At 48.5% G+C, this 21015-nt stretch overlaps 1 protein-coding gene across 2 annotated transcripts in view; it reads right to left on the bottom strand.

The window, feature by feature from the left end:
• Positions 5723-21015, bottom strand: part of RGS9 (regulator of G protein signaling 9) — a 38765-nt gene continuing 23472 nt past the window's right edge. Inside the window, exons 12-21 of one of the 2 annotated variants that reach the window (XM_021414609.1) lie at positions 19470-19499; positions 18732-18793; positions 16682-16795; positions 15640-15755; positions 15096-15183; positions 14468-14606; positions 13263-13348; positions 11338-11455; positions 7819-8198; positions 5723-7052 (exon numbers count right to left, since the gene is read on the bottom strand). In XM_021414609.1, the coding sequence (XP_021270284.1) occupies positions 6899-7052; positions 7819-8198; positions 11338-11455; positions 13263-13348; positions 14468-14606; positions 15096-15183; positions 15640-15755; positions 16682-16795; positions 18732-18793; positions 19470-19499 (1287 nt within the window). In that variant the 3' untranslated portion in view covers positions 5723-6898. Of the gene's footprint in view, positions 7053-7818; positions 8199-8860; positions 11456-13262; positions 13349-14467; positions 14607-15095; positions 15184-15639; positions 15756-16681; positions 16796-18731; positions 18794-19469; positions 19500-21015 lie in introns of those variants that run through there. The other variant, XM_021414608.1, reaches the window with a different exon arrangement.

The following is a 21015-nucleotide window of genomic DNA, read 5'->3' as shown; positions in this document are numbered from 1 at the left end:
CAGACACTGAAAACCCCCTGCAAGGCACTAACCCAATTAGCTTTGCGAAGAGCTGTGCTGTGAAAAGGCAAAAGCACTGACAGTGGTTTTGGTAAAGGCTAAAGACAGCCTCACTCTGCCTTGCACTCCCATCAGAGTCACTTTCTTTTCTTTGTATTGCCAGATCTTGCGCAGGTTGGCTCAAGAGCCTTTAGCTCTGCATCTCTGCCCAACTGGAAAGGCTTTCTCAGCACCGTGCTGGCTCACAGCACTGTGTGGATGTGGGAGCACTTCTAAGTGCGGCAGAAATTACCATTCCGTGAATGAATCTGCCTGTAGGTAGACAGATAAACAGGCAGATGGACAGATACTACTCTCCAGAAACTGCGTTGGGTACTTTGCTCTACAGGTTGACTTAAATACACACTGAGCATTAATTTCTATGTGCAAATCATGGATATTGTGCCCAACAGATCCCATTAGAGACCGTCCATACACATCGAGCTGAGCATGTCGGGGTCCTTTGGCTCAGGTTGTCTGAGAGACGACCCATGAGGTTGTCTTCATCACTCCTGCAGAAAGCAAGCAGTGATGGACAAGCTCCTCTCTGTCTACAGGGCAGTTTTCATTATTCTGGTCACAAGATGCATGTCAGCCATGAGCTGGAAGACTTTCTTCACACGATTACACGTGCTCTGGCACAAGCTCCAGCCCACGATTCGACAGGACGGGAAGCAGAAGATCGCCTCTCTGCAGAAGACTTTTTGATACGAAGTTTCTCCCCAGATTAATAGGCTTTGCAAAGTATTTCAAGGAATAACTTAAGCAATAGTTCTCAGGAAGCCATTTGTTACCTACGGCTAACGTCCCATCTGCTCACATCTCAACTTTCTGATGCAGAAATCAAGATCCAAATTGGTTCAGCCTCAGAGGATAATAAAGACTTAGAAATATGTATAAATTTAAGTGGTTTTGAATGAGGACACCGCTTCAAAAAGCAGTCGTATTGTTACTTTGAAATAAGCCATTATTTTCTGCTTCTTTAAATTCTAGTCTTTAATAGGGGATAAGATCCAGACCGCCAAGAACCAAGGAGAGGTTTTGATGCAAATGAAAAGCAGCATTTAAGAAGTAGAAGCATCCCATAATAGAGCCCACACCAAACTGTCAGCTCCAAGATCTGCCTGGAACACCCAGGGGAGCATCAGGGCCGCGAGGCACAAGCAGGAGGGGTGAGAGGCCCTGTTCTCAGGTGCTAACCCCATCAGTCACCAAAAGAACAATGCAGAGCTTGCACCGCAGCCCCGTGTTTGAGCATCGCCGGCCTCAGGGTGTGGAAGGTCCAGCCTGGTGTCATGGAAAGTCCCCTCGGACTCCGCTTTCACTTTCCTATTGCTCCAGGGAAAACTCTCAGTGTTTTAGTCAGATTTATGGAAAGGCCGAAGAAAATCCACCCAGTTCTCATTCTTGTGTCAGTGTTTTCAGAAATGATCAATGGAGCAATGGCCAAGGGGAAGAAGCTAGGGCTGGACCAGACCTTTCTTGTGGCCATGGAGCTTGTGTCGCGCACGTGGAGCAAAGTGGGCAGTGGGGCAGCAATTGGAAGTAGCCCCTGCGAGAAGGCCTGGCTGGCCAACGAACAGCCACCAACCCATGTTTTCCAAAGAAAATAAAAAGGACCACAGCCGGGATGGGAGGGATCAGCCTAAGTCACGTACATTTACTTAACAAGAAAACTCATTGATAAGCAAACCACCTGATGCTTGCACAGCAGAAAAGAAAACACCTGGTTCTGCCTGTGGGTTGATAAGCCAATATCTTTAATCTTTTTTTTTTTTTCTCTTGATGACTGAAGTACACACTCTGTGCGGCCCTATGCTCCAGCCACATTGGTAATAGTAACAAAGCTTTGATGTCCCCTTCATTCAACAGAATGTTGTTTAGTTCAAAGCGAAGAACAGAGGCAATTCTTTGCTTTTAAATTATTAGCTCCCTAAGTCTTCTGTAATGATATAGTTTGACTGAAGTGTGCAGTTTATTAACTACATAAAGACGATATTATTAGAGCGGAGAAAGGCAGCCGAAAGTTTTGCCTTTCAGCTCAGCAGCAGGGGTTTTTGATACTTTGATCTCAATCAATGCTAAATGTCTTTGTGAGATAGAGGGAGCAGCAGAAATTACCTTTGGCACCATGACTACATCAATTATTTAGTTCTTTTTCTTATAAATTAAAGTGTTCTTCAACTTTTACCCCAATTTTTTCTTCTCCTTCTTCTTTTTTTTTTCTTTTTCCCTTCAGTTGATTGGGAAAAAGAAGAAGAAGAAAAAAGCTGACAAGAAGAAGTCCGGCTGTGCACATTAATAGAAATCCCACTGCCCTCTCCCAGTCCTGGCCTGGAAGGGTTTCACTTGGGGTGGGGAGATGGATTCATACGAACAACAGCAGCAAGACAGTATCTTGGGTTAATGTGCTGCTTAACCCAATGACTGCATAGGTGGTTGTTGCAAATTTGTCCCTGTCCAGCCTGATTTTTTTTTTTTTTGGTCATTTCCAGTATTGTTTGCATGAATGCAACCAGAAAATGGAACACACGATGGAAGCAAAAGGATTTCTCCGAGCAGGATTTGAAGTGCTGGCGTTTATGAAACTTCCTTCCATTGCTCCCAGCACAGTGCAAGAGAGGGAAGGCAGAGGAGCAAGAGCTGCTCCACCAAGGAAGATGCTGAGAATAAATTCAGGTGTCCCCTTGTAATGCTCTGGGGAAGGGATCGGGCTGGTGGGCAGAGAGCAGAGCCAAGGGAGGAAGCACTGATGCCATTCATGGGGCAGGGCTGGTGGCTTAGCTCAGTGCTGTGGTTTACCAGCGTGTGTTGGAAAGCACTGGAAGCAGAACCTCAGCTGGTGGATGAGCACTGGGAGCACGGCTTTGCATCGCCAGTGCACCCAGATACACAGCGCTGTCCTCTGGCCTGGGAAATGCTGTGAGGGAGAAATAAAAGAGGTCTTAGCAGAGGTGCTGAAGCATGAACCATGGGAACTTTGGTATATTTACATGTAGAACATGCTGGAGAACAACATAATTCTGTTTTCATGGTGATCAAAGTTTTGCAAGAAGGAGGAATTGAGACAGTGTGCTAAGCTGCTATGGCAACGTGAATTTTAAAAGGTAAACTGACTTGCAAGAGCTTATCTTTGCCTCTTTGGTGTGGTGTAAAAGAGATCTGGGAACCTGTAGCCCAAAAGGAATCCTGTGAGGTGCTCACCTCTGCTTCCGGGCCGGGCGTAGTGCAAAATGCATAAAACATATCCCTGTAGGCGAGGAGAAAACTCCCCCGCTGCCTGGATTTCCTCCTGCATCCCCGAGGCTCCGCACCCCAAAAAAGCTGACTCACGGAGACTCTTCCGTAGTGTGTTTATCAGCATTCATGTACTCAGATGTTCAGACATCGGGGTGAGCGTGCTCCGAACTGATCCTATCCCAGGGACTGAGCGGGATGCGACGCTGCAGCCCCTGAGCAGAGCTGAGTTCCACCCCCACAGCACTGATCTGCCGTGGGCTCAGCACGGTTCCTGCCAGCCCCATCTCACCGGGGGATGCAGTGATGCCCTGCATTTCAGGCAGGACGTGCCTGCTCGCAGAGCCATCCCAGCTATGCAGCTTGCCGAAACTGCCCCGCAAATCTCATGGGAACCAGCTCTCTCCTGAGCCAACTGGTGCTTCCTGCTCCCGAGGCCTGATCCTGTGGGATGCTGAACATTCTTTGTTTTTGAATTCATGAGGCTTGAGCAAGGCAGAGTCCGAGACTTGAGGGAAAAAGATAAAAAGAGGTGCTTGGTGCTTTTGGCACTTGGGCTTTGCATCCCAGCTGGAGAGGAGAGAGGGAAACGTCAGGTTTGGAGGGGAGATTTGAGAGACGTCCATCACCTGGAGAACAGTTTTAATTTGGGTATTTTAACAGGGTCATCCACACTCCAGCCTTTGGGTCATACCAGCGCTGCGTGCCCGATGCGGAGCAGCCCTGGAAGTGGCAGAGCTGCCAGCAGTGCCCTGCCTGCTGCTCCCATCCTGTCCCAACAGTGTCCCCTTGAGGATGCTGGGAGGCAGCCGGGGAAGTGGGGAACCCCAGAAGCTGCCCTCGTAGCCAAGCGAGGGCAAGGAAAGTAGAAACATACAATCACAAAAATAGAGATCTTCACGTGGGATGCCACAAACCCAGGCGCTCATGGGGCAGGCTGAGCAAAGGAGGCTGGAGGAGCCCAAACTGGTGCATGGCACAGGACCGCCACCTGGGAGCAGCGCATTCATGAATTCAGCGCCGTCCTTTGCTCTTCCCCGTGCATTGCAGCCATACCTGAAGTCCAATGGCACCATGGCAGCTCAGGCACAGAGCTCTCCCCGTGCCATGTGCCCCTCCCGCAGCAGCAGCGAGCAGGGCACTGGGCTCCTCCGCTGCCGCAGCCTCCTTTCTTCTCTCAGCCAAACAGCGGGGAGTTTTCTGAGAAACTGCCCACAGGGAGCCATCACTTTTTCCAGTCATTAACCTTACACATCCCTCACATTATCAGAATAGTCTGGATGTCTAAGTTGCTGCAGTGAGCTAATTCTTCCAGGTGACTCCAGGCAGCTTTAAATGGGCTGCTGCACAGCGAGGGGATCTGAACTGCCGGAGCTGAAAGCACTCTGACTCCAGCATGCCCGGCCTCCAACAGGGCCAAAAGCATCAGATGTCACCATGCGAGCACCGAGTGGCAGTAGGGACATGGGGCCTCGGGAGCTCTGGTTTCCAACCCTCAGCCAGTGGGTGCCCAGGGTCTGCAGACCACGAGGGCTGAGCATAAGGAAGGAAAGCAGTGCAGGTTTGAGATCGACCACACAGGGGAAAAATATATACGAGTCCATTAACGGAGAGGGATTGAAAGAAAAGAAAAGATGGGAAACTCCAGTGCTGTCCTATGGGATGTGTCTGCATCTGTTTGTCTGGGTGTAACTGCATGGTGGTGAGAGGGTGCCCGAGCCCTGGCACAGCAGGAAGCCGCAGGGTCAGCATGGACCAGGCCCCTCCGTGCACGTGGATGAGAAGGAAACCAGAGGCGATAGGGTTCCAGGTAATGGCGTTTACTATCCCCACAGAGCATGGCACAGGTCCCAGTCCCAACACACACTGCAGATCCACTGCATCTGCTGACTCCTGAACTAGAAGGCATTTATCCCGGAACCCCAGATCAATGGGAGAAGTATTAATATTGTAATCATTGTTATAATGTTCATGTGTGCATGATATTAAAAGTGATAACTTTCCTCCACCACAATGTCTTCCTATCATCACAGAAGACACCACATTTGTCTCTCATTGGGAACAGGTGGCCACCTCTAGTGGCTGCACAGCACAAATGGGGACAATGCAGGCTGCATCCTCCTGCTGAACCTCTGCTTTGGGGTAGTGCAGGGTTTTGCTCCTCTGGGAAAGAGTCTTTGGCCATGGAGATGTCACAGTCTGTTGTTTTTCCCCAGGTGCCCTGAAATTAGGAGAACTCTGAAGGCGAGAACCATGCTACAGATTTTGGAGCATCCAAATTTAGGAGCAGGCCCACACAGCCTGCCCACTGCGGCCTTGACACTACTGAAACAGGCTGTGCTCTCTGCACACAAACAGCAACAGGCTGCCCAGGGAGGTGTTCCAGAGCCGTGGGGATGTGGCACTGAGGGACGTGGTCAGTGGGCACGGTGGGTTGGGTTGAAGTTGGGCTTGGGGATCCTGGAGATCTTTTCCAACCTTAATGATTCTATGATTCTATTCTATGATTCCACGATTCCAAGCTCTGCAAAGTCAGCCCTGTACAATGCACTGATCAGCAGCTTTACCTCCTGTCATGGGGGTGGGGACCACTGAGCATGATGGAGGAGAGACCACATCCGACAGCAAAAATCTGCACGATGGACCATGTCAGCCCCACAGGCAATGCTCCATTTACACTTAGAAGTACAAAACAGCAACACTGAAAGTCAAAGGCCACGTGGCAATTCACAGAATAACGGCCCACACCACGCGCATCTGGGAAACCCCTCCACACTTGAACAAAAAAAAAACCATCTTGAAACACTGGCACATGGTGAGGAAAGCAGTGTTCTAACACTCCCAATAACACAGTTTTAAATGGTGGCAATGCCTCAGTCTAAGCTTGGAGAGGCTCAAAATGCCAACGCAGACTTGTTTCTGCCCTCCCCACATGCTGCAGGGGTGCGGTCCAATTTGTGATTTCAGGACCCACCCTGGCACCAAGAAGCTGCAAAAGGGAAAGTGGTGTTCACAGAGAAGTGCTCGGGGGTGCTGCTCTCCTGCACTGCTTGCACTTTGGGATCCTTTTTGGTTTTGATTAAGGAATGATGCCATTCCATGGCTTCACAGGAAGGGTTTAAGGTTGCTTTCTTTTTGTCCCCAGCTATTAGCTGTCTCTTAACGAACTTGGTGCTTGAAGTCTTAGTCCCACTCTGAGAAATGTCTGCAAGCTCTGCTCCAGCTGTGCTGTGTACAGCGTGCTGACACCTCATGGCCAAGAAAGTAATTCAGATAAGACCATTTCCCAGGATATATGGACATAAATTCTCCATCTGCTATAAGGCAAGAAACGAGCTTCATTTATCAAGAGGAAGTTTGTAATGAAGGGATCTGAATATACCAAAGACAGGAAGAAAAAAGTCCAGAAATGCTTCAAATTCTTGAATTGCAAGCACATGGGTATATCAGGGCCCATTATTCACAGCTGTGGTTGTTTGAGCTTCCTTGATGCTGAAGGACAGCTCTAATGCACTTCATCAGCAGCGTGGCTCATGCACAGAACCAAACGCGGCAGAGCTCGTCATCTCGGTGAGCAGCATTCGTTAACAGGGGATATCTCGTCTGCTTCAGGGACCACAGGTCACCCAGCTCTGCCCTGTTGTGCAGGGCTCTCCCACGGGCAGATCACCTCCTTCACAGAGTCCTCACGGGCCCGGTGGTGCCTGCCCTCTTCCTCAGAGTCTATGGGGCAGATTGGGCTCTCCAGAGGAACGTCCATTTTTACTTGGAAGAAGCTGTGTTGTGAAATAAAGACTCGTCACGCACAGGGCATTTTCTGATGTGCTCTCTGAGGCAGCGTGCACGCAGCGTGGAGCCTGGCTTTGAGTTTCCTACAGTTCAACCCCCAAATCCCAAAGCAGAACCCCTGGGCACAAGCCCACATAGATGGAAAATGAAGAAAATTGCAGAAATGGTGCACTCTGATCCCTTGGAAGCAGAACTGCTGTGCAGCACAGCCCCAGCACAGCCAGGCCCTCAGATTCTGAATTTATAGTATGCACTCATCCACTCAGTCTGCAGCATGGGCAGTTATAAAATATGCATATATTAATATAGAGGCTGAGAGCACATTAATTTATTAAGGGACAAGGCCAGGAATTGGCCTCAGCAGCAACAGGCTGCCCCAAAATCCCCATTCTCACAGCATCCTGTTCCAAAACAACAAACGTTTTCAGGTTCTCTCTCAAGACTTCTGCTGCCTCGTTACTTCTGGGTCTCCTCTGCCTTTTGGATCATTAAACCACACCTCAACTGGAGCTCGAGAACAAACACAGACACACACACACACAAACGACCTTCAAAATTTGGAGATCTGAAGGAAAACCTGGGAGCTTTGCACCATCACCAGGAGGCACGAGTGCAGCAGAGCCGCCAGCACCTCCCGCTCACCAGAGGAAACGCTCCACACGGAAAGCAAGCACAGGGAGCGACGTGAGGGGCTGGCTTCGGAAGAGCGGCTGGCGGCCGCCATCGCAGGCGGGCTCCCGTCATGGCGCCTACCTGCTCACCGCCGTCGTGTTCCGCCGCAGCTGCTGCTCCCGCCCGCCCAGCGGCTGCACCTTCACATGGGGCACGGCCGGGCACCTCGGCGACAGCGCGGCCAAGACGGGCGAGTTGAGGCAGCCCCTCTTCAGGAAGCGGCCGAAGGAGAGCGCAGCCACGTGAGGCCTGCCCGGCGCCATGGCTCCCGCCTTCCCGGTGGCTGAGGGGAAGCGGCTGTGCCCGGCAGTGCTGGGCTCCTGCTGCACCTCGCCGCTCTCCAGGGCCGTGCTGATGGGCGAGGGGCAGGCGGTGCTGTGGGGCAGGGCTGTGGGGCCATGGGGCAGGCTGCTGGTGCCGGTGTAGATGGCTGGGTGAGGGGTCGGGGAGACGAGGCGTGGCTGTGGGGAGGAAAAGGAGAGGTTTGGTCAGGGCTGGTTGTGTCCCCAGCCATGGGGATGGGGCCTTGTCACTGCCTGCCGGTCCCCAAGCTCCTGCAGGAGAGCGGAGTTGTTGCTTGCACGCAGAGGAGTTGTTTGCACGTGGAATGCACCAGGCTCGTTACTGCTGGCCTCAGTGGGGCCGCTGGACCAGGCTGCAGCCTGACACGCTGCTGTAGGAGACATCAGTTTGTCAACACACAGAGCCTGCTATCCTGAGAATGTGGCTACGAATGGCACGACCATGTTAAACCTGAGGTACAAAGGTGCTAGCTGCTGTGGTGCCCAAGAAATAGGACAATGAGCTCAAGCCCCTGTGACTGACAGCACAGAGTGGTGTTACATCCCAGACTGAAGCCCATGTCTCCAGCTGGTGCTGCGATGGCTCAGGCTCAGTTACCAAAGCCCTCGGGCTGAGCAGGAGGAGAGATTCATCCACAGAGCACAGGCTGCGAGCCAGGGTCCCCCACCCAGCTCCCAGGGCCTCGCTGCCAGCAGGATGAACCAGCTCAAGGGTTCAAATGGAAGCACTGAGAGCAGAAGTACATACAGAAAATGCATGGTGAAGAGATGGCAGTGAAGGATGAACACGCTGAGACACGACAGAGAAGGATGAACAGTTCTCTTTTTTTTTTTTCATTTTCTACATTTATTTTCATTAGACAGATGAATGCATGAAAGCAATGGCCAAGAAACAAACAACATAGTGCTCCGATTTCCAACGGAAACAAACAATTTCTTGGCTGACATAAAGTGAAGTTCAAGTTGTACCACGGTCACACTCTGTACCACACAACCTTCCTCTTTAGGGACCGAGCAGCAAGGGACCAAGGAGTGGCACACTGCATCACACCAGCTTATTCAGCCTATAAGCAGAACAGAGCCAGCTTCTGCCTGTGAGTGTGGGACTGGTGTTTCACAAGTACTGGGGCTCCAGAACAGGCAGCATTAACCCTTGTCAGTGGGACAGCAATGTAAAGCTGAGATGATAAAATAAAAAAATAATCAGAGAAAGGAATGGATAGAGATAACATAAAAAGCAAAGCTACAGACAAAACAGAAGTAGAATCAGAGGGACTGACTGGAACACACAGATTTGTTATTTATTATTTATATCCTGACTTGATCTTCCACATGTTACTACTACTGGCAATCCCAACACGTTCAGTGCTCCATGTTACACAAACACTGAAAAGAGCATAGAGCTCATCACATCCAAACAGCTTTAAACCAACCCCGCCAAGCTCCTGAGTACCCTTCAGTGCTCTCTTGTCAAGGTAAGCGGATGGTGCTTGCTACCTTGTGTAAATAAGCCTTGTGGTTTTAAGCATTTTCATTTGAGTCTGCTCCCCCTTATGGTATTGCAAAATTTACCATTGATTCCTTTGGGAACAGGAGCAGAGACTTAGCGAGCAGGCCTTGACATCAGAGCAAAAGACTCACGCAACTTGCTTTCAATTCCTCTAAAAAGGTTATGTCACCATTAGGTTAACAGAGGTCATGGAAATCTCCAGAGCTCAGCTGCAAAACGGAGGCTGGTTCTGCAGTGACACCAGATCAGATCATGTAGCCCTAATTCTGCCCCGATAATATGCACAGGGAGAGCAAGAATCCTGTTCAAAGCTGCTTGGGCCTAAGGCCTGGCTGTCTCCTTCTCAGTGAGAGGCTGGTCTATATGGACCTGAGAGTTCCCACTCACACACAGGTTTCTCTATCTCCGTTTTCCTGCAAATTCATTCCAGTAGTAAAAATGGATGAACAATGCAAAGAGGATTTAAGAAGTTTCCTGTCTGCTTCCCCTAAGTTCTAACAAACAAGATTTTCTGCCTCACCACCCCCACCCCATTGCCTTTACCGAGCTTTGCAGGAATCTTCCCAGTTCTGATAATCATCAGCCTGGTCCAGACAGGCTGGGGCTTCCCAGCAAAGCCTGGAATCTCCCCAAGCTCTTTAGTGCTAACATAGTTGTTTAGATTTCCTTATTCTAAGGAGCAAAAGAGACAGCACAAATGAAAAAAAACACTACTTAAACTTGAAATCAGCTCTTAACACCTCTGCCCTGACTTTTCTTTGCCTCTGGGCTACAAACCAGTGACTGGAACTACCTCCTGTTACTTTTTTTATTTTTTATTTTACAGAAAACAGAATAGCAGGAAAAAGACAAGACAAGAGGCAGAAAGGACTTGATAAAAGAAGCACAAAGATATGGCAGCATCTCTCAAGCACTCCTGCAAGCTCCTGTGAGAGACAGCTCTAAGCCTGCACACCTAGCTCATTGTGTGCAGGGGAATGGAGAGAGAGCAGAGCTTTCCACTGATCTCCAGCGTGCCAGCGGGACTTGGGATTGTCATTAAAATTCAAAGGGACACCCAAATCTTCAGAAATGCTCCTTGTACTATTCTCACAAGAAGTCTACCCAGCTCTTCTGCCTGCAGCTCCTTTGCACTGATTTGGAGGTGCAGGATACCTGAAGTGCCTTAGAGCAGATGGAGAATTTATGTGACCGCTCCTCTCAGTGGAGGCACCCCACAGGAGGGTGCACATCCTGCTGAGAGGATGGACACAGCACGGACACACTCTGAGGTGGGGTGCCTTGCTCTGCTCCCTGAGAGTCCTCCACTGCTGCTCCAAGGAAGGTCAGTATGAACCCAAAGGTCTGGGACAGCACAGCTTCACTCTACCTCATGCCATCCCAGCTCCTGGAGGAGCAGAAGACAGAGAGAGGCACACAGGCTGCCCAGTCTCCTGGGGCTTGGGGCAGCCAGAAGGCATCCCCCATCACGGTGCACACAGAGGGATTCTGGCCCCATGCTGTGAATCTGGCACAGCCAGCAGCCTGGCTTCAGCAGCACTCCCATGCCCGAGGTGCCTGGGAAGTGACATCTGCTGCTGCAGAAGCCATGGCAACATGCAGGAAGCAGGCTGCTGGCAGAGAGCTGGCCTGGGAAACCTAAAGCAGCACTGACACCTTCAGGAAGGGGAGACGAAGCTCAACACCGCCCTCAGCTTGTCTTTTCCCTGCGCTGTGCCCTGCAGGGCTCAGAGCCTACTTGGGAGGTTCCTGCTTGAGCTGGCTCCTTCGATCCAGCTTGCTCATGACCTGCGTGATGTCCACGGTGGCAGCGGCTTCTTTGGCTTTGGCTTCCTCCTCCCGCTGCCTCAGGATGATGGGGCTGGGGCTGGAGCGGAGATGACGGCGTCCAAACGGGAAATTGGAACTGGGCAGAAAGAGAAGGAAACAGAATGTTACTGAGAGGTAGAAACCCTGCATAGCTGGATGACCTCAGGTAGAGCAGAGTCATCAATCAGAAAATCCACTGTTGGGCTCAATCCCTGAGGCATGGGGAGAGAGGCACTTGTCAGAGCACCTGCTGCTACCTGACGAGGCAGAAGAAAGGCACCTTGTTCATTAAATACAGAGGTGTATCTTAGCATTTTGGCTGACTTTCCTCTTAAACACTTTTGTCTCTTAAAATCTCTCCCAGAGAGAAGCCAGCAAGCACTCCATAAGCTCATTTAATGAGGAGGGCAAGCTCAGATAAAGAGACATACATGATGCTGTCACATTCATAACAACAGGGAAGTGCAAACGCAGACTAAGTGGTTTAAATCAGGGCTTGGTGACTGTCATATAGCAGCTGCAGAACTACTAAAAGAGTAAAGGCAGCATTGTTCCTGATCTTAATGAGAGACACTAAAGCCGGACGATATCTAGAACATTACTCTTTTTGTTTTAAGCATTTGAAAGGGCCTGGAGCATCTCCCACACAAGGAAAAGATGAGAGACCTGTGACTCTGCAGTCTGGAGAAGGAAATGCTGAGAGGTGATCCCATAGCTGTTCATAAATATCTAAAGCGTGGGAGTCAAGCTGATGAGGGCAGACTCTTTTTGGTGGCATGTAGCGACAGAAAAAGGGGCAACGGGCAGAAACTGGAGCACAGGAAGCCCCATACTGCTTAAGCAGGGAGGTTGGACATGGTGATCTCTAGAGGTCCTTCCCAACCCTACAATTCTGTGATTCTATGAGAATAACTAACACTCAGTGTGAGCACAAACAGTGGCCATCAGATCAAGTCCAGTATAGGTGGTTCCCCAAAAAACACCTGCTACCAGCTTCAGCAGAATCATGACCAGCAGCAATGAAAACAAATGTTAAATCACTTCTGGATGGGGAACTAGCTCTCTAGTTTATACAGGATGCTGTCTCAGTGTTGTGTAGCCAGAATAGGCACTGAAAGACATGATGGTAATCACCGGGGTAAACCAGCATCTGCCAGTGACCTTGTGTGGCTCAGGGAAAAACTAACCCAGCCTCAAACAGGAGGGTGTTCCCCCCGCCACAGACTTGGGCTTTAGAAGAAACAACAGTGTGAAAGTCCATGATTCCTCTTTTCACTTGCTAGGCTGATGACTGGAAGAGGAACAGAGAGAAGAGCACATCACCCAGTCTGGCTCTGACACTGCACATTGTGTTCTAAGAAGCTACTGCAGTTCAAACTGCCTGCGTTTGCTATGCAACTCTCACCTTTGTCTGGAAAAAGCCATTTCAAGCCTGTCCCTTCTGTATCATTCATGGGTAAGGTGCCTTTCACCTTCATTTTGTAGGGCATAAACAGCTTTGTCCAGGCAGAGCTGAGCAGAAACCATGGAGGATCCTGCAGCAGCTCTGCATCCCCTCTGGCAGCCAGTGTTTCATGGCTGGGAGTTTTCTCATGCCCAGTACACAGCGCTCTCTCCTTCCAAAAAAGATGCCATGATTAATGCAACAATCACAGCATTTCTGAAAAGACCCAACAGGCAAGGCAGCTGAGTTATCATCAAGCAGATACTGATTGCACATGAGCCATTTCCAAAGGGCTCACAAATAAACAGCATAATGAATCTCAAAGAAAGGCATCTTCTTAGTGAAAAAATGTATTTAATTAAGCAAACATCTAAATCATAGTAATTTTGCTGTAACTCGGGCTTTTTCAACCCTTGTTCCAAGAAAAGCAAAACCCACAATTGCATTTAGTTTCACTTGCCTTTTTTTGACAGTTTCTTGTGGCACAACAGCCTTGGCCAGCATTTCCTTGTACACTGGAGACTTTAAATAGCGGCCGTAGGAGTCCTACTAGGAGAAAAAAGGGAAATTGGTAGTTATGGGCTGCAAATACACTTATTAAAATCACCACCAAATATATCTGCTCAGGAGCCAAGGAGGCTGGGAACTGGATAATCTCGCCCAGCAGCCCCAGTGACTTTGCATTTTCAGGCAAATGTAGGTACTTAAACCAATACCCTTTCATCTTGAAAAATTCCCAAGATTTTTCATCTCCTAGTGAAGCTTCCCAGGTACGATCCAGGTGTCCCACGGTCATTGCAGGGTGAAGAATTTATGTTTCAGAAGCCAAAAACTTTCAGCAACTGGCTTAAAATCAACTTTTTTTTTTCCACTGTCAGTTTGCATTAGCTGCTGATCTGACCAACATTGCTCCTTCCTGCTGAGTGCATTTTGTATCACCCAAAAGGAGGAATGACAGGTTACCTGCGGTCTTCATGCTTGAATGAAAGCTGTGACACAATGTATGCTGGCCATCAAAAGACCTAAAAAAGGGGTGTTCATCAACATAACCACAGAAAAATGTGTAAAAAAAAATCATTAAAACTTACTTCCGAGAGAGGAATTGTGTCTGGTTATGCTCTCAGTACAAGACTCATGCAGTTATATCACAATTGCTACTACCTTTTCCATCCACTGCTAGAACAGCTGGATACAAGCATTTCACCACAGGGATACCCAACGTGGCACCCACAGTGGGACTGAGTGAATAAAGGATGACCCTAAAGAGAAAATACAGCTGCTACTATATGAAATACTGATGCCAGGAATCTATAGAACACTTTCAGGTGCTGAATGAACACTCAGTCTCATGTCAGCTCTGCAAGTAAAAAGGCAGCAGCATCTCCATTTTTCAGTCAGGGAGCTAAAAGGTTTGCTCAAACCTTGAAGGAGCTGGTGACTTGGCAGATATTTAGAAAGCAGGACTTCTAGCAGACACCTAACCACGGCCACCATGGGGGAAAAAGCAGCAGCAAAATACAAAGGCCTGACCCAGTGCTTGCTTAAGTCAGCAAATCTGAGGGATTTTCAAACAGAGGCCACGAAAGTGACAGCTGGTAACAGTTAAAGGCACGGAAAGGCCCCGAGAGCAGGAATCCCCCTAAGGCTTGGCAACAAATAACAAACCTTTTTCATCAGCATGTAAATGTGGGTCTGAGCAGCATCTAAAACATAGCGGTGAGGGTGCTTGAGGCCTTTGACCGTGATGCCCATTGTTGTGCCATCGATGTTAATCCAACGCCTGGCTCCCGGGGCCAGGAAGAGCCTACAAGGAGAGGTGGATCAGCAGTGTCATTAACAAGTGAATTCCCGGAGATTCCTCTGTCTGTGGATGAAAGGAAAAGTCCCTTCAACTTCCCACTACAATCTGCTGTAATTGATCTTGGGCAATTAATCTCCTCTCCAGCAAAGTGAGCTGTGACATGCAGTCACTTCCTCTCGCAATGAAACACACAATATAACCCCCAAATTTTAGCCCTCTGGAAGCAAAAAGGGTCTCTCCACTTGCTTTGTAACAAGCCCAAGACATTTGCTATTCTGGTATTTAAACTACAAGCTAAGATTTCTCTTAAACATTACACTGGAGAAAAGCAGCTATGTAACAGTATTTAAGCTTTCATCTTCACAAGCTCCCTACCTACATGGGGTCATAGCAAAGCCTCAGGAATAAATCACCTGGGGAATGACAACACGTGGAAGGAGCATACGGGACTCATGTAGAAAGAGTATAAGAATGTAAAATCATCACACTCACTTGTAAATTTCTTCTGCTTTTTCTTTGACCTTGGACTGGTCTCCATATTTGAGATCCTCGCAGGCTTCCCAGAAACTCAGGTTCTCTCCTGCACAACAAGGTCTCAGTGAGTACAGAGTGAGACCAAGGAAACCCCATTTATTAACTCCCAAACTGAGGTTGTTTGATTCAGTACAAGACAGCCCCAATCCCGAGTCTCTCTAATTCTTACAGTCGCCCTAAAAATCTCCTGAGACTGAAGGAGGGGACAACTTCCCACTGCCCTCTGCTCAGTGACAAACCTGTCCGAGCATGCAAATCCAACCAGTTCCAGCTTGTCTGCAACAGTCCCCTTACGAGTGCCCTGTGCAGCTGTACTGTGCGCCCTGTGCCACTAGGTGGTATTGCATGCACTGGCTGCACAGTCGCTCTACTTTGCGATCTAACGCTGTTTCAGCTCCCAGCATCTATGGCAAAGGCACGGATTTCTCCTGGTGCCCTGGCTCAGCTGAGCAGCATCCTGCTGCGTGGCCCAGGCATTGGGAAAGAGAGACAAGGCACGCACCGCTGAACTCCTTCTTCAGGAAGAGCTGGAAGTTCTGCCGACCTTTTGGGTCTCGTATCAGCTCGCTGAAATTAAAAGCCCATCGCTCCACACGCATTCTGGTGGGGATTTCCACTCTGCAAAGGTTGAATACAAACAGTACTGCCAGTTTCATGCGGCCTGTCTAAATGGCAGATTAATTAAAACCAAAATGTTGGAATGTCAGGAGACTTAGCGCTTTCTGTTTCCCAGAATGCTGTAATGAGCTCCTCAAGGCAGCCAGCTAAGGAAGCAGTAATTAAACAACTTGGTACACAATGGGATGAGGATTTATCTTGGGCTTATTCTGCTCTCACAACACCGGCCCAGCTTTGCTGGAGGTTTGACTCAGTCCCATCCTGGTGGAGGATATCGTTGTTGCTCAAAGCTTCCATTCTGTGAAGGTATCCTCTGGGGCTGTCTTAATGGGATATTATCACTATAACAGGATTGCTGGTCTCAAATGAGAACCAGTAATATGCTGTATGCTTCAACCCCAGAGTTGCCAATATATAATTAGCAAATACTATCTGAATAGAAACCAAAGGAGACCCCAGAGAAGGGATGTACGCGTCCCCAGTTCAAACGCCCTACTAAGAAGCCACGTAGTTGAACTCTGAATTGCTACACCATTGGCAGGGGCTAAACTGGCAAGGTTAACAGTAAATCAAGTGCTCTACCTGAGCATAATTGGTCATATTCCACTCTTGTGCTAGTAAAACTGGACTGAACTCATCCAAGGAAGGGTTAGGCCCATTGAGCAGCTTCTAAGTGCATACTCCCAACATTTTAGGAATGTTCACGGTGTTAAGGATAAGTTCCACTTCAAGTAGAAGCAGATCACGTTACGAGTTCAGCATGAAGTATTCCCCACAGACACTTACTTCAGCTATGTCAGAAGGGGAATTGTTTCCCTGCTCATGATCACGGACTGGGTATCATGATGAGATCAGTGGTTCCCCTTTCTGATTTCTATCAGCACAAAGGTCAGTGTAAACCGCAAGCTGGCAAAAAAACTACATACAGCTTTGCATTGAGATCCCAGAACTCAGGGTCATCTGTGATCCAAGGGTTGCTAGGGAGGCATCCAGACAGGATAGGATCATTGGAGAGAAACTGCTCAGAGTACTTCACAAGCCTGCAAGTAAATCCAACAAAATCAAAATCTTAATTTGCAACAGAATTGCAGCCAGCCCCATTACAACCAAATGAATGGCTGCACAGACTGTGGGTATGTTCAGAGTTGCTGCCTTACCATGGAGATCTGGAATGTGGCCCTTGCCTAACTGCAAAAACTGATTCATTAGTGCAGTAACTTTTTGTACTTCCCAAACAGAAATCTCCCAAGTGTCTTCCAGAGCAGTGATTTTGTCAGGTCAAGTTCTGGGAAATACAAGACTCCTTCGTCACCTCCTTTTGCCTCTTCTCTTCAAGGAAGTGGGATTAAGCCCCCAAAAGACTGCTGTCTCCTCCAGCCAATAGGTCAGATAAAGAAATGCCTGCCCCCCATGCAGTTTTGTGCCACACATTGCAGAGAAAAGGAAAGCAAGCACTGCATTCGCTCAGACTGGATCCTCTGCAGCCTCCCCACAAGGTGTACAAGATCCCAGCAAGTTCTGGAAGAGGTGAGGCAGTGTTCAAGGCACATCCTGACTTCTCCTTCTCTCTCCATTCACGTACTATAAAGCCCATTTCCATACACATGAAGGTGAGGGCTCAGCACAACACAAAAATCTCCCTATCCTACCAGGAACCAGACAACACTTCTATCTTCTAAGTTGGTGAGACTTGTAATTACAGCCAATTTCACTAATGTCCTGGAATTTTAATTCTCTCCTCCCTTTTCATTCTTGAAAAAAATCATCTGGTTTCTCTGTTTAAAATTCCCTCCGGGCTAAACTGCTTTTATGTGCTCAAACCAGGGAGTGCACTGTCCAAGGGGCTGTTGCTAACAGGCACCCTGGCCTAGATCCTGGGATTATACAATGCTTCTGCACAAAGTATAGCACAGGTTTGGCACACAAGTGCTTGATCCTATCTTTTCACTGGAAATGCCAAGGCATTCAGCACCTGCATAATTCTCTTCAGTCCATACATTCTAATTAAGCTGCAAATCTAAACCTGTCAACTCAGGTAACATCATTCTGTTCTTCTAATGATTAATGCTTTGCAGCTCCTCCTAAATCAATGTGGTGCTCTGATGCATGCACACTATCTAGTTACTGATCTTATCCTCGTCAACAATAATTTGATTTGGAGCCAATCCCACAGCTGAAGATGGAGATCCAACTTTCCCGAGTGTTTTTTGCTCCAAGTATTGGGCACAATCCTTTATAAGACTAGGACTAACGTGTAACTGTTCGGCAAAGGAACCTTTTAAGTACCCAGAATTCCTGAAAGATAGACAGCTCCATCTCACAGCTCAGATAACCAAGGCAAGGAGAGTTTTATGTGACCTGGCTGTAAATGACAGACAAAGGAGCAGAATTGCTTGTGCCCTGCAAGCTGTGGCTCTCAGAAGTTGGTACAACTTCCTAGACTTTCCCTCCCATTTCATTCATCCATGACTATCTTTCTAGGAGGGAACAGGCCTGAGCTCCACATTTATCGTGGATTTGAGAGGAACTGCTGGATGGCAATGACATGTATGTTACACGGGCTGGTGGCGTGGTCTGCACTTCCAAGGAGCTGCCCAGCACATGACTCCAGGTGAGAAACCCTTCCAAACTGCAGAGCTGTGCCAGTCCCATCAGCCACAGCCTCAGTCAGCCTGAACATCTCTTGTTTCAAAGGGGATCTTGACTGAGAGGCTGACACTGCTCTACAGACGTTCACAGCAAAGCCCGCCTTAGCTGCTTAGTTTCCCTGAAGACTAGGAATCTGCTCCCACCTCTGCCTTGTGCCTTCTGGCACAGGAGCACACAGCCCGGCCACCAGCACACAAACAACAGGCCGTGTGGCTGCCATTCCCCTGACTGAGTCACCAGCTGCCAGAACAGACAGCTCCATCATCTCACTAAGAGATGAGCAACGAAGATTAATTAATCTGCGGACAGAAGGAAATCGGGACTCACCCTCCAAGGGAGACAGAAGATTTCACTCTGGACTTCATGATGGCCTGCTGATAGTACATGATCTGAAAGGGATCAGACGTGCCCATGGTTAGGAGAAATGAGATATGCAGACAAGGCCAACTCCATCCAAAAAGCAGACATGCCCTCCCGAAGGCAGCAAGGCTATCTACAACAAGGAGCACCTCCTCCCAGCACTTTATTGGATGTTCAAGGAACGTCAAAATCCCTAAACTGTCAGAGAAAAATGGCTATTCTCACTGAGCTCACTGAAAATACCAGAAGAGCATTTTTCAATGTGAAATTAATTAAAAAACAGTCTCCATGCTACATAAAAATTGCATAGGAGCTACCATTCTAGGCACTTAGAAATGCTCTGGATGATTTAGCATGTAATTATCATTGATCCTTGGCTGTCTCTACACCGGCGGCGCCACTGGATGCTTCTCCTATGATTTCCCCACCACTAATTTTGATCTGTTGGATTTTAGCCCCGGTACCTGCCCTTGCTGAGCCCTCAGTGTTTCTTCATGTCACTGTGAGAGCTGCTGCCTGCCTGCTGCAGTGCATGCTGGAAACACACTGACCTAAAGCTCTGTGGGGCAGAGACTCTGCCAGCCAAACCAAAGCATTCTTAAAACAGATTATCCCCTGCAAACAGGGGCTCTCGACCCTTGAGGAACAGTGATATAAGCAATGCATACAGGTTGGATGAGTAGTAATGAAGGAATGATCAGTTACCTCTCTCCTATAAACATCCATTGTTTTTTTCTGTAAAATAAAGAAAAAAAAATGAAATTGGGGTGGGTGCTTTCACTCATCTTGAGACACGAAAACACCATTGCACGGCTGCTGTCGTGCAGTGCTCTCCAATTAATTCTCATTACAAGTAAAATCAAACACAGCAGCTCAGCTAATCAGGGTATCATCAAAGCTAAGAGCATCCACACACCGTAAATCGTTCCATTAGCTGTATTTACTGTTAGCACTGCTTCTTCCATCACAGCCTGCCTGTATGCCTTCAATTAAAGGGGTATTCTAATGGAGCTAAAATAGATTCGTTTACAAGACACAGATTAGATCATTCAATATTAGGTAAAGGAGACAGGAACCAACACATTGCAAGATAGAAACACCACAATTAAAAGCCTCAGAAGCAGCATCTGCTGTGCAAAGGGTGCTTACGTTGTGATTTGAGTAACTCAGACTATGTTACACGTCATCCACAAATGAGCAAGCAACTGAAGGCAAGAAATTAACTGCAGGGTGTTTATTCACACAGCTTCCTTTGAAGCACAGTTACTTTGTGTGAAGTAAACTTGAAGAAGGAGAGGGAAAGACAGGCTAAGTCGGAGATGCTCCCAGCAAGCCTTCAAAAGCTCTTGCAGGCTTTCAGTTCTGCGTTTCCTGTTCTAGCTAACGAGAGCCACACAGATAATGTGCAGCCCAGAATTATCCTATCTAATTAACCCTGTGGCAGACTGTGGCCTGCAGAGCGCCTTGTGGAAGCACAGTGTCTGTCAGCCACGAGGAATAGCACATCTGCAGTCCAACGACACGGGCAGCCTGCTTCTCTTCACCAGAGAACCTGTACTGCACTGCCCCTATCTTGGGGAAGGCAGGATGCTCTCCTGGGGCTGCTTTCAGAGGGGACTGCAGTGGAGACACTGATACAGATCTGCTTTTGCATTTTAAGCATGATCAGCAGTCCTTCTAGGAGAGAGAAACTATTCTATAACTGGAAGAAAAACGAGCACATTTTGCTGCGATGTGGTTGTTTTTGAGAGGGCACACTCACCATCTCAGTACCAGGAGCCAGATATGCAGCAGATCAGCCAATCTGTACAGCACCACCACAAAGCCATCCCCTCTGATCATAACACAAACCTAGCCTGGCAGGTGTAGTACTAACAGGAATCCTCACTGTGGTGGCATTGCAATGGGAGGAAGCTTTTGTTACTGGAAATACCATGACCAACTCTGAATGACTGCATAATCCCAGCTGGGACACACAGGAAAGCAAACACTAGCTGCACCAGCAGAGGTGCCCTGCTGGCTGCACACGAGGAACCGCACGTGAGGGGTTAAGGGCTGACACGCCAACAGGAGCACAAAGCTGCTGGACAATAGGATCATTGGCCACAGGGTTGTGCAGCTTCCCTTGCTGATGCAAAGGTTCCTGGGACATCTTATGAACGATTTGAAGATACAAACACCGAATATCAGCTTTTCACCCTTCCTGGCTCTTGGCCATACTCCTGATGCCAGGCAAGCTTTCACGCAGGCA

The sequence above is a fragment of the Numida meleagris genome, chromosome 17, assembly GCF_002078875.1.
Source record: "Numida meleagris isolate 19003 breed g44 Domestic line chromosome 17, NumMel1.0, whole genome shotgun sequence".
NCBI classification, from domain to species: Eukaryota; Metazoa; Chordata; class Aves; order Galliformes; family Numididae; genus Numida; species Numida meleagris.
Note: the sequence above shows the minus strand (reverse complement) of the source record. Positions and strands in the feature narration are given on the sequence as shown.